Source organism: Orcinus orca, chromosome 6 (assembly GCF_937001465.1).
Source record: "Orcinus orca chromosome 6, mOrcOrc1.1, whole genome shotgun sequence".
In the NCBI taxonomy this organism is placed as follows: Eukaryota; Metazoa; Chordata; class Mammalia; order Artiodactyla; family Delphinidae; genus Orcinus; species Orcinus orca.
The window spans coordinates 107,363,159-107,379,315 of NC_064564.1; the positions used below are offsets into that span (position 1 = coordinate 107,363,159).

The 16,157-nt window shown below is 40.3% G+C and overlaps 1 protein-coding gene across 8 annotated transcripts in view; it reads left to right on the top strand.

Moving 5' to 3' along the window:
- The window catches only part of CNTRL (centriolin), an 84,633-nt gene that overhangs the window by 61,889 nt on the left and 6,587 nt on the right, over positions 1-16,157 (top strand). For 5 of the 8 annotated variants that reach the window (XM_049710760.1, XM_049710758.1, XM_033427297.2 and 2 more), the window contains 13 exons: positions 372-585; positions 3,206-3,336; positions 3,473-3,613; positions 3,717-3,843; positions 4,607-4,771; positions 5,542-5,701; positions 7,101-7,216; positions 7,295-7,512; positions 9,908-10,065; positions 11,204-11,277; positions 13,364-13,552; positions 13,992-14,217; positions 15,541-15,746. In XM_049710760.1, the coding sequence (XP_049566717.1) occupies positions 372-585; positions 3,206-3,336; positions 3,473-3,613; positions 3,717-3,843; positions 4,607-4,771; positions 5,542-5,701; positions 7,101-7,216; positions 7,295-7,512; positions 9,908-10,065; positions 11,204-11,277; positions 13,364-13,552; positions 13,992-14,217; positions 15,541-15,746 (2,125 nt within the window). The remainder of the gene's footprint in view (positions 1-371; positions 586-3,205; positions 3,337-3,472; positions 3,614-3,716; positions 3,844-4,606; positions 4,772-5,541; positions 5,702-7,100; positions 7,217-7,294; positions 7,513-9,907; positions 10,066-11,203; positions 11,278-13,363; positions 13,553-13,991; positions 14,218-15,540; positions 15,747-16,157) is intronic. The other 3 variants (XM_049710759.1, XM_012532864.3, XM_033427299.2) reach the window with 2 other exon arrangements.

The following is a 16,157-nucleotide window of genomic DNA, read 5'->3' on the forward strand; positions in this document are numbered from 1 at the left end:
TAGAAACTTAGGATAGTTTTGAGGGAATGGATGATTATTGAGGCAGTGGTTTGTTTTATTTTTATACCACAGAAGAATTGAAGTATCAGCATTGTCTTGACCAAGTGCTGATGAAAAAATAATCTTTATATTTAAAAGGACAAAACAACTGCCTCATACATTATACATATTATCCACTTATTGTCAACAGTATGCCATGTTGAGTAAAAAGGTAAGCATAGATATTGAACTTAATCAGATGTAGCTGTCTGTCCAGTTCCTTCTCATATAAAATTAGAAAATCATTGTGCATCTTTTTATCATTAGGCTACAAGTATCTATATTGTCACATTTAAAATCTCTTGATGAGTGTGTATATATGATTTTTTTAGAGACTTCATTGATGGAAATGTTGAGAGTCTTATGAATGAACTAGAAATAGAAAAATCACTCAGGCACCATGAAGATATTGTAGATGAAATTGAGTGCATCGAGAAGACCCTCCTGAAACGTCGAGCAGAGCTCAGGGAGGCTGACCGATTGCTGGCGGAAGCTGAGAGTGAACTTTCACACACAACCGAGAAAGTATGTGCTGCTGTGCTTGGGGTGAGACGGCTTGCTGGCTTGCTGTCGGCGGCGGCGGCGGCGGCGGCGGCAGCAGGAAGGGTTAGAAAGAAAACGTGAAGAGCACAGTGGTCCAAGCCAGTCTGTGTTCTGCTAGTTAAGGAGCTGTGAGGATTTGGGCAAGTTGCTTAAGTCCCCGAGCTTTGCTTTCCTCCTGTGTAAATTCAGGCTAAGAAAACCTAGGCTGTTCGGTATGAATTAAATGAAGTATAATTAACCTAGATTGTACTAATTAACCTAGACTATACTAATTATGCTAGAATTAACCTAGTATAATTCAGTATGAATTAAATGCAATAGCATATTTAAAGCTCCTGAAAGTCATTTAGTTCCTAACACAGCCCACCTCCGTATCCTGTCTGTGTCTTTTGAAAATTATTCGGGCTGTGATATCTGTGTTTATTAAATAGGCCAATCTTGTATTCTTATAACAATGGACCTCACAAGACTCTTATTCTTACGTTGTTCTCCAAGTTGATAGTAATATAAAATCAAATATTTTTGGGCCTGAGGTAGTATTCTTAAGACTGAAACACAGAGAAAGTTGGGGAAGAAAAGGAACTGCCTTTTATGAGCCCCTGCTATGGCCACACATTGGCTATTTTATAAATACCACTTCATTTAACCTTCCTGGCAGCGTTGTAAGATAGTCATTAGCCCAGTTCGCACATGTAGCTCAGAGGCTGGTCTAGCCCAGGGTCATATAGCTAAAGTTCTGACTCACCAAGAGAGCTTTAGATGGGAATTCCAGGATTAAAATCAAAGGTCCCGAATCCATATGGGGCACATCAGGAACTACTATTTTTATATTGTTATTTCAACATGGATCAATTTAAATGAATAGAAATCTATTACCCAGGAACTGAAATGAAGGATTTATTAAAGAAATTCTGTGAGTGATGGCTTTGATAAGAATGGAAAAGTTTCCTTATCTCTTTCCAGGTGATCAGTTCCCTCTTCTGTCACATGTTAGATTACTGTGAGAGAATAGGTGTGAGCAGGACCAGAGAAAAATGTATCACTGGTGTATAAAAGAAAATTGCTGAGACTAGTAGTTGGCAGAGATAGTAAGTGAACCGAGACTAATAAGCTCTTCCTCCTTCATCCTCCCAAAATGACTCAGGGAAGCAGCTTGCTAAAAGGGAAGAGGAAAGGAGAAAGTGCTGCATTTTGTAAGGAATGTGCCAGACTTGTTAAAACCTGACATATAAGGGATAAAAAACTACTTAGAGACGTGGCTGGCTTTCTGTAGTGTATAGTGAGTTCTGTCCAATGCTTTGCTGATGAATCTAGTAGAAACCAGCTATCCGAAGTGGAAAGAAGTGTGGTGAAATATCTTGCTCTCTGGGAACTGGCCAAACCCTCTTGCATCCACACGGGGTATTTACTAGACGAGCTTCACATACAGATGCCTCTGACTTGAGTGCAACTGCAACACGGAGTGTTGGCAGAAGAGTGAGTCACTGCTCAACCAAGTACAAACCATACTATGTTTTTGGACCTCTCGTGACATTATGTTAAGCCTCTTATTTGAGACAGAAAAAGAAACCAAGGTGACAAAAAAAAAAAATGATGTTTTTGCCAAATCATATATAGGAAGATTTTGAAATACTTCAAAAGTATTAAATATTTGTGTTTCTTAGCCATAATTAAATCATCCTTAGATTAATGGGGTTTTACTTAACAAGATAATATCAAGAGTAAAGGAAGAATCTTTATGTGGAGGGATTATTGGTAGAATCACTTCCTTGCCACTTAATTGGGTAGATATTTGTTTGTTTTTTCACTTTTTTCTTCTCTTTTTTAAATTTCTTGTTTTCCTTTAATTTCTTTTTTTTTTCTTTTCTTTTTTTTTTTTTTGCGTTACGTGGGCCTCTCACTGTTGTGGCCTCTCCCGTTGCGGAGCACAGGCTCTGGACGCGCAGGCCTAGCGGGCATGCACACGGGTCCAGCCGCTCCACGGCACGTGGGATCTTCTCGGACCGGGGCACGAACCCGTGTCCCCTGCATCGGCAGGCGGACTCTCAACCACTGCGCCACCAGGGAAGCCCTAATTTCTTTTTTTCCTGTTTTTTTGGTGGTTGTTTTGGGGTAGATATTTTTAAGTGAAAAAAATAGCATATAATAATATTACAGATTATTTTTAAATAAAATATCATCCACCATCTCACCACCCTCAGATGACTATTTTTGTTTTTGCATAGCCTTTCTGTCTTTGTTGACAAGATAGTTTTCTATAGTTGCTCTTACAGTGCTTAAACCATTTAAAATTTTATTTTCAGCCAACATTTTATCATTAACATTATTCTGTTACTACATTGTCATTATTTTAAAGACTGCACAGTATTCCATTGTGCTGATGCATTATCACTTACTGAATCGATTGTTTGTCAAGTCTTATATTGTTTCAGTATACAATGAGCATTTTTGTGTAATAGTTCTTCTGAATTCTTTTTTGAGAATTGGAGAGTCTAAGTGAGTGAACATTTTTATCAGTCTTTCTGTATTGTCTTGTTTTCCAAGAGCTGAGCCAATTTACGATACCAGTAGCCGTGAGAGAGTATTGTAACTGAATTGGTTTTAATGACAGTTTCTTTTCTAGACAAAAGATGCTGTTGAAAAGTTCACTGATGCCAAAAGAAATTTATTGCAAACTGAGAAAGATGCTGAGGAGTTAGAAAGGAGAGCTCAGGAAACTGCTGTTAACCTTGTCAAAGCCGATCAGCAGCTCAGGTAGGTGGACTCCCTCAGCCACTGATGTACTCGGTGAGATGAATGAGAAGTTTGATTCTAAGTGGACGATAATTGCTCTATGATAAATGCACGTCAAGCCTAAGGAGTCTGGGGGAAATAAAGAGATGTGTTTTAGATTGCTCCAGGCTGACACAAAGGATTTGGAGCAGCACAAAATTCAGCAAGAAGAAATCTTGAAAGAGATAAACAAAGTTGTTGCAGCAAAAGACTCAGACTTCCAGTGTCTAAACAAGAAGAAGGAAAAACTGACTGAAGAGTAAGTACGGCCTCTGCAGGCCTGCAAGGGGCTTGTGCTGGAAGGCGGCTCTTGGGGCTCTGTCTCCCTTCCAATTTGCTCTAGTACTGCTGGTGCTTTGTAGGCTGCAGAAGCTGCAAAAAGACATCGAGACCGCAGAACGCACTGAGGATCATCACCTGCAGGTGCTTAAAGAGTCGGAGACCCTCCTGCAGGCCCGCAGAGCAGAGCTGGAAAAGCTGAGAAGCCAGGTAGGGCAGCAGACACCTCGAAAACCAGTTCATGCTGCTTGGAAACCTATTATAAAAAGTAATACATGTTTGATTGTAGAAAAGACTGGAAAATACATAATAAAGTATAAAGCATAAATGAGGCTATATATCTTAGTGCTTAAGAATAGAGTCCAACCCAAATTTGAATCTCAACTCAGTACGATATATTATTGAATAAGTGAGTCTCAAAACACAATATGCTCTGAGATCATTTATGTTAAATGTGTTTATGTATACTTGTGTTTGAATTTTTAGTCTATACCAAAGTACAAACATGGTCATCTGATAAGGGGGGGATTGTGAATATTTTCTATTCCTTTTGCATGTCTGCATTTTCTGCTTTTCTCTAACTAAATATGTATTGCCCTTAAAATTATAAGTTTTAAATTTACAAAATGAATAAATTTTTTAAATCCTTGCCTAACTTCCATTGCCAAGGTGGTTGCCAATCGGAATAAAATATAGATATGAAAGTTCTTTGAAAACCATAACCTGAAGGACAATCATTATTATCATATTGTTGTTTTTGCTGTGATTTAAGTGTTTTTACCTATGTGAGCTCAAGGCCTTTATTAGGCATTTTATGCCTGCAGCCCCCCAGCCTGGCCTTCCTGACTCTTGCAGCTAGGATTGTGAGAATTAGACTACCTCCTTATTTCCCCACACAACCTTTAGCTGGACTAAATATTCTCCATCTCAGCACTTTGTCAGGCTTTGCCTTCTTTACTTTTCTTTAATGCAGGTAACAGGTCAGCAGCAGGAGATGGCCGTCTTGGACAGACAGTTGGGGCATAAAAAGGAGGAGCTGCATCTACTCCAGGGAAGCATGGTCCAGGCCAGAGCTGACCTCCAGGAAGCGCTGAGACTGGGAGAAACTGAAGTAGCCGAGAAGTGCAGTCACATCAGGGTACATTTTTCAATAGTTTCTCTTAAGAGTCCTAGTATAGTCCTGTAGATTTATTTTGAGATATTTTCATTGGTTTCCCCCTAAAATGCAAATTTAAATTCCTGCATCTTGCCTCTGTAACGAGCTTGGTGTTGTGCTATCTATCCATGCTGTGGCTGCCGTGCATAGCTCTCCCCCTGTGTTGTTTTCTGGACATGCCCAAGGTTTTATGCCTCTGTGCCTTTCTCATTCTGTTTCTTCTCTAGGAATTCCCTTTCTGGGAATGTCCAGATCTGACCCAGCTTCCATGGTCCAGCTTCATGCCACTAAGAAGACTTCCCCAACTTTTCCTTTACCCTGGAAGGAGTTTCTCTCGATTCTGAGTTTGGTAGCACTCTGCACATTTCCTAGGGCACCGTAGCCTTTCGTGATCATGTTTCTGTTCCCTGCCTTATTTCCCCACCAGGTGCTAAGCCCCTTGAGGGCAGGAGATGTGTCCGAGTCAGCCTTTTTTCTCTGCAACACATTGCTTTGCTCATAGTAAATATTGCATATAAATTTTAAATGAAGATAACGTGTTACTTTTTTACTTCTATTATACTAAAATATGTTAGTGTAAAATATAGTGCTGTTCTTGACGTAAAACTCAGACATGAGCTTGTTTCCAAATGAGAATTTCTATGAAATGAGACAGTTAATAACAGAACTGATTTTAAAGTAATTTCTATTCATAACTTGGTGAAGGTGCGTTGACTTTTTTCTTTTCTTTTCTTTTCTTTTTCTTTGCACAGGAACTAAAATCTCTTCTGGAAGAACTGAGTTTTCAGAAGGGAGAACTGAATGTCCAGATTAGTGAGAAAAAAGATCAACTTTCACTTATAAAGCAGGAAATTGAAAAAGAGGAAGAAAATCTCCAGGTAGTTTTAGGGCAAATGTCTAAACATAAAACTGGTAAGTTTAAAGTTTAACCTTATTTCTAATCAAAGAAAAGCAGATTATAAAAGGAATATGATATTTTCTGCCACTCAAATTGACTAAAAGCAAAATAATCATCTTCATTGCTGGCCAGGGTGTGATGAAAGAAGAGCACTTACAGGCTGTTGATTGAAGTATAAAATGGAACAACCTCCCAGTGTCTTAAGACTATTAAACTCACACCTGTTAAACCGGGTAGCCCATTTCCAGTTATCTAGAGAGGGCAAGCGTTTATGTACATCGCAGCAATATTTATTTTATTTCTCTCTCTTTTTTTTTTTAAGAAGTAAGCCTTTATTTCCTAGTTTTACAAATTAAGTTGACTGAGTCAGTTACTTGCAACAGAAATTGTAATGACAAAATTTGGAAACAAATGACTAATTTAAAAACCATATTTTGGGCTTCCCTGGTGGCACAGTAGTTAAGAATGCACCTGCCAATGCAGGGGACACGGGTTCGAGCCCTGGTCCAGGAAGATCCCCCATGCCGCGCAGCAACTAAGCCCGTGCGCCACAACTACTGGGCCTGCACTCCAGAGCCCGCGAGCCACAACTCCTGAAGCCCGGGTGCCTAGAGCCCATGCTCTGCAACAAGAGAAGCCACCGCAATGAGAAGCCCACACACCGCAACCAAGAGTAGCCCCCGCTCACTGCAACTAGAGAAAGCCCACGCACAGCAACAAAGACCCAATGCAGCCAAAAATAAATAAATAAAATAAATAAATTTGTTTTAAAAACATATTTTAACATTTAATGACATGTAAAAATGCTGATGAAAGAAGAGTGAAAAAATAGATAAAAACTGAATATTGATTGTAGTCCCAATTTATTTTAAAATATATATATGTGTGTGTGTCTATTCGTGTGCGTGCAGTCCTGGTAGGGAATACATCAAAATGCTATTGCAGTAGTGATTGTCTTTGGATGGTAGGATAATGATGGATTTTCATTTTTTTCTTTTATACTTTTTTCAAATTTTCTATAATGAACAAATATTTTTATAATCAGATAAAAGTAGTTAATATTTAAAAGTCTATATTTCAAAGGACAAAAGAATTGTTATATAAATGTCAGCTGATATATTTTAAAGTTTTTCCTATTTTGATTTAAATTCTTTTAGGTAGGGTAAGTACTTTTTAGAACTAGGTCTCTGTTGAATGTTTTTGTTTAAATGTTTATAACAAATTAGTGTTTAGCAATACTTTTAAAGGCTTTTTACGTTCAGAATACAATTAATTAGCTCCATTAATTCAGCACAACAAATATATTTTTATTATCTTTTGTTTCTTGTATCAGCCAGTAAATTATTTTCTGTTTCATTTTGTAAATGTTTCCACATTCATTTAATAGCCTGGACCATGCTTTGTTTCTGTTAGAACTAAAGAATATTCTGGACATGTTGCAACTTGAAAACAATGAGCTGCAAGGTTTGAAGCTACAACATGACCAAAAGGTGTCTGAGTTAGAGAAGGCTCAGGTTGAAGTGCTAGAGGTAATAAAGCTGTTTTACCAGTAGTGAACCACGGTCTTTCTCAGTTTGCATGGTTGACTTCTCTTTTATCTGCTTTAGGAGAAACTGGAGTTGGACAGTTTGCAGCAGACAGCCCTGCGACAGAAAGGGGAAATGGAGTGGCAGAAGCAGCTCTTGGAGAGGGACAAACGAGAAATTGAGCGAATAACTGCTGAGACCCGAGCACTGCAGTTGTGTGTTGAGTCTTTGTGCAAACAAAAGGAAGATCTCGAAGAGAAATGTGATGGCTGGGAGAAGAAGTTGGCACAAACCAAACGGTGAGAGCAGGAACAAGTAAGCTTGTAAGATCCCATCTGGAAGGCTAAAGCATTATTAACACACTATTCAAAAAATTGGAAAATTGAGAAAAGGCAAAAAAATACAAAATACGCCACAAACTCAGTATCACAATACAATACACCAATAGCATTTTTGGGTGAATTCTCCTTTTAGGTTTTTTTTTTTTTCCCAAAAGCATTTTTTAAAATAACTTGTTGTGATTTTTTTTTTTAATAAAAGAATATATGCTTGTTCGTGTGTAGGAAGACCCAATCTTAACCCATTGTTAAGATTCAGTTCTCCTCAAATTGATCTATAGATTCAAAACAATCACAGTCAAAATCCCAACAGGTTTTTTAAATAGAAATTGGCCATCTGATTCTAAAATTCATACTGAAATGCAGAGGACCTAGAATAGAATCTGAAACTTTTTAGATATGACACCAAAACAACTTTGAAAAAGAAGAACAAAAGTTTAGGGCTAGTACTATGTGATTTCAAGACAGTATACAGCTATGGTAATCAAAACACTGTGCTGTTGGTATAAAGATAGACAAAAAGGTCAATGGAACAGAACAGAAGTCTGCAAGTAAACTCACAAATATATGCACAACTGATTTTGACAAAGATGCAAAGTAGAGAAAAGACGGTGTTTTCAAAACTGTTGCTAAAAGCACTACGTATCCAAAACCAAAAAAATGAACCTTGATATATACCTCACACTACATATAAAAATTAACAAACATAAATGTAAACCAAAATATAAAACTTGTAGGAGAAAACATAGAGGGAAAAAAATCTTTGTGGCCGTGGGTTAGGCAAAAATTCCTTAGATAAGACGCTGAAAGCATGGTCCATAAAAGAGTAAATTGATAAAATTGGACCTCATCAAAATTTAAAACTTCTGTTTCTCAAAAGACACTGTTGAGATAATGAACAGACATGTCACAGACTGCAAGAGAAATCCTGGCAACCATGTATCCGATAAAGGACGTGTACCCAGGATATAATGAACTCTCAAAACTCAGTAATTAGAAAATGAAGAACCCAATTTTTCAAATGGGCAAGAGATTTGAAATTTGATTTAAGAAAATATATGGATGGCAGATAAGCACATGAAAAGATGCTTGGTATCATTAACCATTAGGGAAATGCAAATTAAAACCACAATTAGATATCATTACACACCTAATAGAATAGCTAAGATTAAACACTGACCATATCAAATGCTAGCGAGGAACTTTCATACACAATTGATGGGAGTATAAAATGTTAGTAAGACCTCTTTGGAAAATAGTTTGGCAGTTACTTAAAAATGCAAGCATACACCTAGCAGAAGATCTAGCTTTCTCACACCTAGAGGTGAAAGCATGTGGCCATACAAAAACTGTACACTGATGTTCATAGCGGCTTTATTTGCAGTAGCCAAAACTGGAAACAACCTAAATGCCCATCAGCTGGTGAATGGATTAGCAAATTATAGTATAGCCATACCATAGAATACTACTCAGCAATAAAAAGCAATGGAGGATTGATACAGACAAATTCATGGATGAATCTCAAAGTAACTATGCTTACTGAAAGAAGCCAGACAAAAACCAGTCCATAGTATATGATTCCATTCGTGTAAAGGAATGCATGCTCATACATATCTTTTTTGGGTAAATCCTATTATACATACAGTGTGTTTCCTGCATTTTCACTTATCAGAAGTTAGTGATCCATTTTAATCACGTTTTTTTAATTAATTTATTTTTTGGCTGCGTTGGGTCTTCGTTGCTGCGCGCAGGCTTTCTCTAGTTGTGGCAAGTGGGGGCTACTCTTCGTTGTGGTGCGCGGGCTTCTCATTGCAGTTGCTCCTCTTGTTGCAGAGCACGGGCTTTAGCCACATGGGCTCAGTAGCTGTGGCTCAAGGGCTGTAGAGCACAGGCTCGGTAGTTGTGGCGCACGGGCTTAGCTGCTCCGCAGCATGTGGGATCTTCCCGGACCAGGGCTCGAACCCGTGTTCCCTGCATTGGCAGGTGGATTCTTAACCACTGCGCCACGAGGGAAATCCTTAATCACATTTTTGGAATTACAAGTGCTATCCATGTTATCCCTGATTTTTATAAAACTTCGGTTTAGCAAGTCACTTTTTGAAATGATAAACATTTCCAAATGTTCTATTTGGAAAGCTGAAAATAAGATTTCTTTTGAAAATGAGTTGAAGAGCCTTACATTTTGTTAATATTTAATAACATTTAATAATTTGGTAAATTATTAATATTTATTTATTAATATCATCCAGACTCCACAACTACATTGTGAAATATAACACTATTCCTTAGTTGTCGCTTGTGTGTGCTTAGACATTTTGTATTTGACAGTCTAACTTATTCTCCATTTGTATTGTAGGGTTTTAGCAGCTACAGAGGAGAATAGCAGAACAAAGCAATCAGACTTAGAAAAGTTGGAAGTGGATGTCAGAAAACTGCAGCAGGAGCTAGACCAACTAAACAGAAACAAACTCTCACTGCATAAAGACATCGCAGCCATGCAGCAGCAGCTCCAGGGTATGAGGCAGCACAACAGGAGAGATGTGACTTTCTTCCTTTTGCTAGGTTCTTTATTTAATTGTTTGCTTTCGTATTATAGAAATAATTCGTGCTACAGGGCATGGGGCTTCTTTTAGAAGTGAGAAAAATGTTCTAAAATTAGGTATGGTGGTGGTTGTACAACTCTGTGAACTTACGGAAAGCCATGAAATTGTATACTTTAAATGGGTGGAAAATGCATGGTATGAGAATTACATCTCAGTAAAGCTATTTTTTAAAAAAACTAATTCATATTCTTTAGAGAACAATTTAAAAACATAGCAAAATGACAAAATAAAAATTACTATTCACCTCACTCCTCAGAGATAATTTCTATTATCAATTTAGTAAATATCCCTCCAGATTTTTCCTTGGGGCGTGTGTGTGTGTGTGTGTGTGTGTGTGTGTGTGTGTGTGTAGATTTAAAAGCAAAGATGCAAATAACATCTTAATTACCAACTCTTTATAAAGCCTCATGATTGTTTATGTATAAGTTACTAAGTAATCCTAGCCAACAGTATACTGTTGAGCACTTACTGTGTCCTGGACATGATGCAGGTGTTTCATATGCATTTTATCACTTAATCCTTATAACATTTTTATGAGGTAGAAACTATTATTTCACCCATTTACAGATAAAGCAACTTAAGCCTAGTTTCCTTGCGACTTGCCTAAGCGAGAAGTGACTTGGTCAAGCTTACACAGCTAGTAAGTGACAAAACCAGTACAGATATAAAATTTATTCCCAAATTGTCTTCCTGAAAGGTTGTACCAAATTTATATTTTTATCAGCAATGTGGAAGATACCTGTTTTTAAACCATGCACCTCATCAACATGAGGTATTATTATGTGTAAATTTTCATCGTGAGGTTTTGAACATGTAACATGTCTTTTTTTTTTGAACATGCAAGTCTTTAAAAACGTGGGCTCCAAGTCCAGATCTGGATTGCGCATGTACCTCTCTTTTGGCCTTTAATAAGATAGGGTGGCATAGTCATACATTTAACAGAAGAAAGTATAAATTCACTTCTACTCTACTTCTCTGAGTGGACTGATAGGAATCTGGAACATGTATACATAAGTATTTCTTATTTTATGTAAATGTTATTTCTGTAGAAAAACGGGAAGCAGTAAACTCATTACAGGAGGAACTAGCTGATGTCCAAGACCACTTGAACCTAGCAAAACAGGTAAGCCTCACAAAGGTAATCTTCTAGTAGTGTCCTGAAGGCATGCAGATAATTGGTTGAAATAACAAATCAAGTAGGCTGGTTCCTTTTCACATGAGCAGGTCCCTTAGAACCATTTATCAAACACAAATATAAGATATACAAAAATTTTGATGCAGAGCAGTGATTTTCCAGTTTATTTTATCCCTAGAATTCTTTATTCAAACAACGTTTTGCTCGAAGCTAATAAGTAAGGTCATGGCTAAAAGAGCCCAACAGTCCCTCAGCAGCCACTCTGGGGGCTTCAGGGACCAGATGGATCATCTCTTACCCATGGCACAGATGAGGCCTGCAAAGGCTGGGCTTAGATTTGATCACTCGTTGAGCTGCAGAATCATGGCCAAATCTGGGCCTTCATCTTGTCAGGTGTTGAATAGAGCAGATTCTTTTTTTTTTTTTTTTTAATTTATTTATTTATTTGGCTGCGTTGGATCTTTGTTGCTGAGCACGGGCTTTCTCTAGTTGCGGTGAGCCGGGGCTGCTCTTCATTGTGGTGCACGGGCTTCTCATTGTGGTGGCTTCCCTTGTTGCGGAGCACGGGCTCTAGGCGCACGGGCTTCAGTAGTTGTGGCACACGGGCTCAGTAGTTGTGGCTCGTGGGCTCTACAGCACAGGCTCAGTAGTTGCAGCGCACAGGCTTAGTTGCTCCGCGGCGTGTGGGATCTTCCCAGAGCAGGGCTCGAACCCTTGTCCCCTGCATTGGCAGGCAGATTCTCAACCACTGCGCCACCAGGGAAGCCCCTAGAGCAGATTCTTTTTACCCTTGTACTTCTGATCATCTTCTTGAGGTAATTCAGTGTTGTCCTGTGAGATTATTGACAAAATTTGAATTTCAGAGAAACTCAAGCAAGTTTTGGGCCTCAGTTTCCACTCTGTAAATTACAGGTTAGATTAGACATCTAAATTCTCTTCCTTCTACCTTTAAGATTCTGTGTTTCTAAGATATATAAAACTGAAATTAGGGCTTCCCTGGTGGCACAGTGGTTGAGAGTCCACCTGCTGATGCAGGGAACACGGGTTTGTGCCCCGGTCCGGGAAGATCCCACATGCCACGGAGCGGCTAGGCCCGTGAGCCATGGCCACTGGGCCTGCACGTCCGGAGCCTGTGCTCCGCAACAGGAGAGGCCACAACAGTGAGAGGCCCGTGTACCGCAAAAAAAACCAAAAAAACTTAAATTATTCTATCTCTTTTAAGAAGTCTTATACAGGTTCGTATGAATATTTTCTGTGTTGTTAGAAATATGGTAACTTTTTCTAAAGTGCTTAATTTGGGTTCCTTGAAGAAAGAAGTATTTATTGTTGTCTGAGGTTTTTTTTTTGGCTGTGTTGGGTCTTTGTTGCTGCGCGTGGGCTTTCTCTAGTTGTGGCGAGCGGGGGCTACTCTTCATTGCGGTGCGTGGGCTTGTCATTGTGGTGGCTTCTCTTGTTGCAGAACATGGGCTCTAGGCACGCTCGGGCTTCAGTAGTTGTGGTGTGTGGGCTCAGTAGTTGTGGCTTGCAGGCTCTAGAGCACAGGCTCAGTAGTTGTGGCGCAGGGGCTTAGTTGCTCCACGGCATGTGGGATCTTCCCGGACCAGGGCTCAAACCCGTGTCCCCTGCATTGGCAGGCGGATTCTTAACCACTGCACCACCAGGGAAGTCCTGTTGTCTGAGTTTTTTAACCTGTATAAATATTTCAAATAGTAACAAAACCATGACTTTAGGTTCATTTTCAGAGTTAAGCCTTATTCACAGCTTTTCTTAATCTTAGCAATCCTGTGAGGTGGGTGTTGTTTACTCCCATCTCAGTGACAAGGCAGCTAAAGCTTGGAGGAACTGAGTCTCTTGCTGAGGTTCTGACATCTCTGTCATCCTAGGTACTAAAAAGAGGGAAGCCAGTGATTAAATTGAGTTCCAGGTACCTTTGTATGTTTGTTGAAATAATAAAGGATATGGAACTTCCACGCTTTAATTTTGTCAGACTTAGTAGATAGATGTAGCTGTGGCACTAGCCACCTGTAATGAAGGTGGCTTTGTCCGTAGTTTCAATTTGTTCTTTCACCTGAAGGACCTGCTCCACACCACCAAGCGTCAGGATGTACTGCTCAGTGAGCAGACCAGGCTCCAGGAGGACATCAGAGAACAAGTAAAGAAGTTGGAAGTCTGCCGAAAAGAAGAGGAAACAAAACAACAACAACTGCAGGTGTTTCAGAATGAAGTTGAAGAAAACAAGGCCAAACTAGCCCAACAGGAAATGGTACCGCACATCTATGACGTTATATAAGAGGAAACATTTTATCACTTGTGTGAGCTTTTTTACCCTGGCAGAAAGCTGCTGAGAAGTATGCCCCTTGGGACTAGCTTCCCTTACCTGCCCTGTGTGACCAGAGGGGAGTTTACACCAACTCTTTGACTCCCTTGGTATTAATATTACGGGCCATTAAGACCATAGAACAGGCCCGGTAAGGAATCTTGAAGGCCACGTGCCAGTTCCTGCTTGAATCCCCTCCTCACATGCTGGCCAAACAGTTTTCCAGTCCCTACTTGATCACCTTTGTAAAGAGAACTCACTCTCTGTCCCCATGGGCTGTTTTCTACTTTCTGTTGAACTGGAATCTATCTAGTGTCCATGAAGATTCCCTCAGGACACTGGGTATTTGTTATTTTATGACTAACTAAGGTTGTTCTCTATTAAGATGTTTCAGAGACTCCAGAAAGAGAGAGAAAGTGAAGAAGAAAAATTAGAAGCCAGTAGAGTGACACTGAAGGAGCAGCAGCACCAGCTGGAAAAGGAGATAGCAGACCAGCAAAGCAGACTGGAGCAGGTGCTGACCAAGGTGTTGGTGGCTGAAGAGCGCATCAGGACTCTGCAGGAAGAGGAAAGGTGGGGTGAGACCCTGGAGAAGACGCTCTCCCAAACCCGTATGTATTCTGGAACATTGCACTGAGGGCGGGGAAATCTGCTGATTGTCGAGTAAAATGTGTGAAGGAGTCCCAGGCCCCAGCTATAGCCCAGACGGGAGGCACAGGACAAGCACAGTGGGAAGAATGGTCCCTCATTTGATCCTCCCAGCCCTGTGAGAGAAGAGGAAACAGGCTCAGAGGGACAGAGGGAATTTGTCTTTATGGAGATAGGATTTGGTTCCAAGACTGTCAGGTCTTTTTACTTTTACTGTATTGCTTTCTTCGAGAGTGCTGTCTCAAGGGAGTGGAACATTAAGGCAGAGAAGTGCCAAAAGGTGCTCTAGAGGCTTTCTGTAAAGTACATTACTTCTGAGCTTTGGAACAATGATCCATTTCATCTCAATCTAGTAAAAAACCCACAATATTAACAATTCTACTTCTGTCTAAATTTGACATAGTGAATGGTACCAAGATACAGATGTTGGCCTTTGGGTTAGTTTACTCTCTCGAGCCATACATAAATGAAGTTGACATGGGAATCCAGGGTAAATGATCGTTCTCACATCAATAAATGAGTTTTCTTTTTCTTAGGCTTTAGGTTTTAATAATGCTCAGAAAATGTTGTTCTACCTTGAGTGAACTCAGTGGACTTGGGACCTGAAAGGGTTATTATTCCTTTTTTCCCTGGGAACTCTTGATGCATCCAGACCCAACCATTTCATTATGAAACTGAAACCTAACAAATATGCCGAGTCTGACCATGTCAGAGGTGTGAGAAGTGAAATCTGGGCGGGGTGTTGCTTTACAGAGGGTGATTAGAAAAATCTGTGTTAAGTATCACTGTTGTGCATAAGCGTTATTTATTGAGTGCTCACTGTGTACTAGGTGTTTGCATACACGATTCCCATTAAACACCAGGAAATACGTTTCCTCTGTAGAAAATAAGATGTGTGCCATTCCAAATCCTGTGTTCTTTCCTCTGCGCTGCCTCCCATGAAGGAAGAAATACTGTGTGCCCCCCTTTATTAAAATTAGGTTTATAAAAAACATTTCAGTAGTCTGTTCCATGTTCCCTGCACCTCAGGGTTGGTGCTCTCTGGTCTCAAAGACTCAAAAGGGAAGACAGTAGCTGTCTGTCACTTTGGGATCAGGCCTCTGGGAACAAATTACATCAAGAGGCACCCTTCTCTGGGCCTTTTTCTGGGCCTCTGGTGTGGGTCAGGGGAGATCTGGACGACTGAGTGACAGAGCAAAGTGCCTGAGTGGGTGGCATGTCGTTGTGGAGTCTGCCCACGGCCAGCCCAGAGCCTCGGGCTAAGCTACCTAAAATGCTCATTTCAGAACGACAGCTTTCAGAACGGGAACAGCAGTTACTGGAGAAGTCAGGCGAGCTTCTGGCTCTGCAGAAGGAGACGGACTCTGTGAGGGCGGACTTCAGCCTCTTGCGGAACCAGTTCCTGACAGAGAGAAAGCAAGCCGAGAAGCAGGTCGCCGGCCTCAAGGAAGCACTTAAGATCCAGCGGAGTCAGCTGGAGAAGAACCTTCTCGTGAGTATCCGCTGCCCAGGCAGTTTATGAGGAGATGACGCCTTTACGTTTTTAACTAAAATACTTCTTCAAGGTAGAGAAAGTAAATTACCTGTCAACCAAGTCCCTAACCCAACTGTGGTTTGTGGTGCATTTATGTGTAATTTGTTCCTGAAGCTGATGGTAGATTTTGCCAGAGTCTGGGCTCAGCCCTAGAGGAGCTGTCTGGCTGGCTGGAACGATGGTCGTGTGCACAGACAATGTCAGCACTGAGCAGAGCTCAGCGGTCCAGCCTCCCCAGCAGGGTCGAGGAGGGGGCTGGGGAAGGAAAGCCTCTAAAGACATTCTTACCCAGCTGCAGTCTGTGCTCACACGTTTTTCTCATCACGCCCTTTTCGGTCAACGTTAGCTTTAATTAATCATTATCCTGAA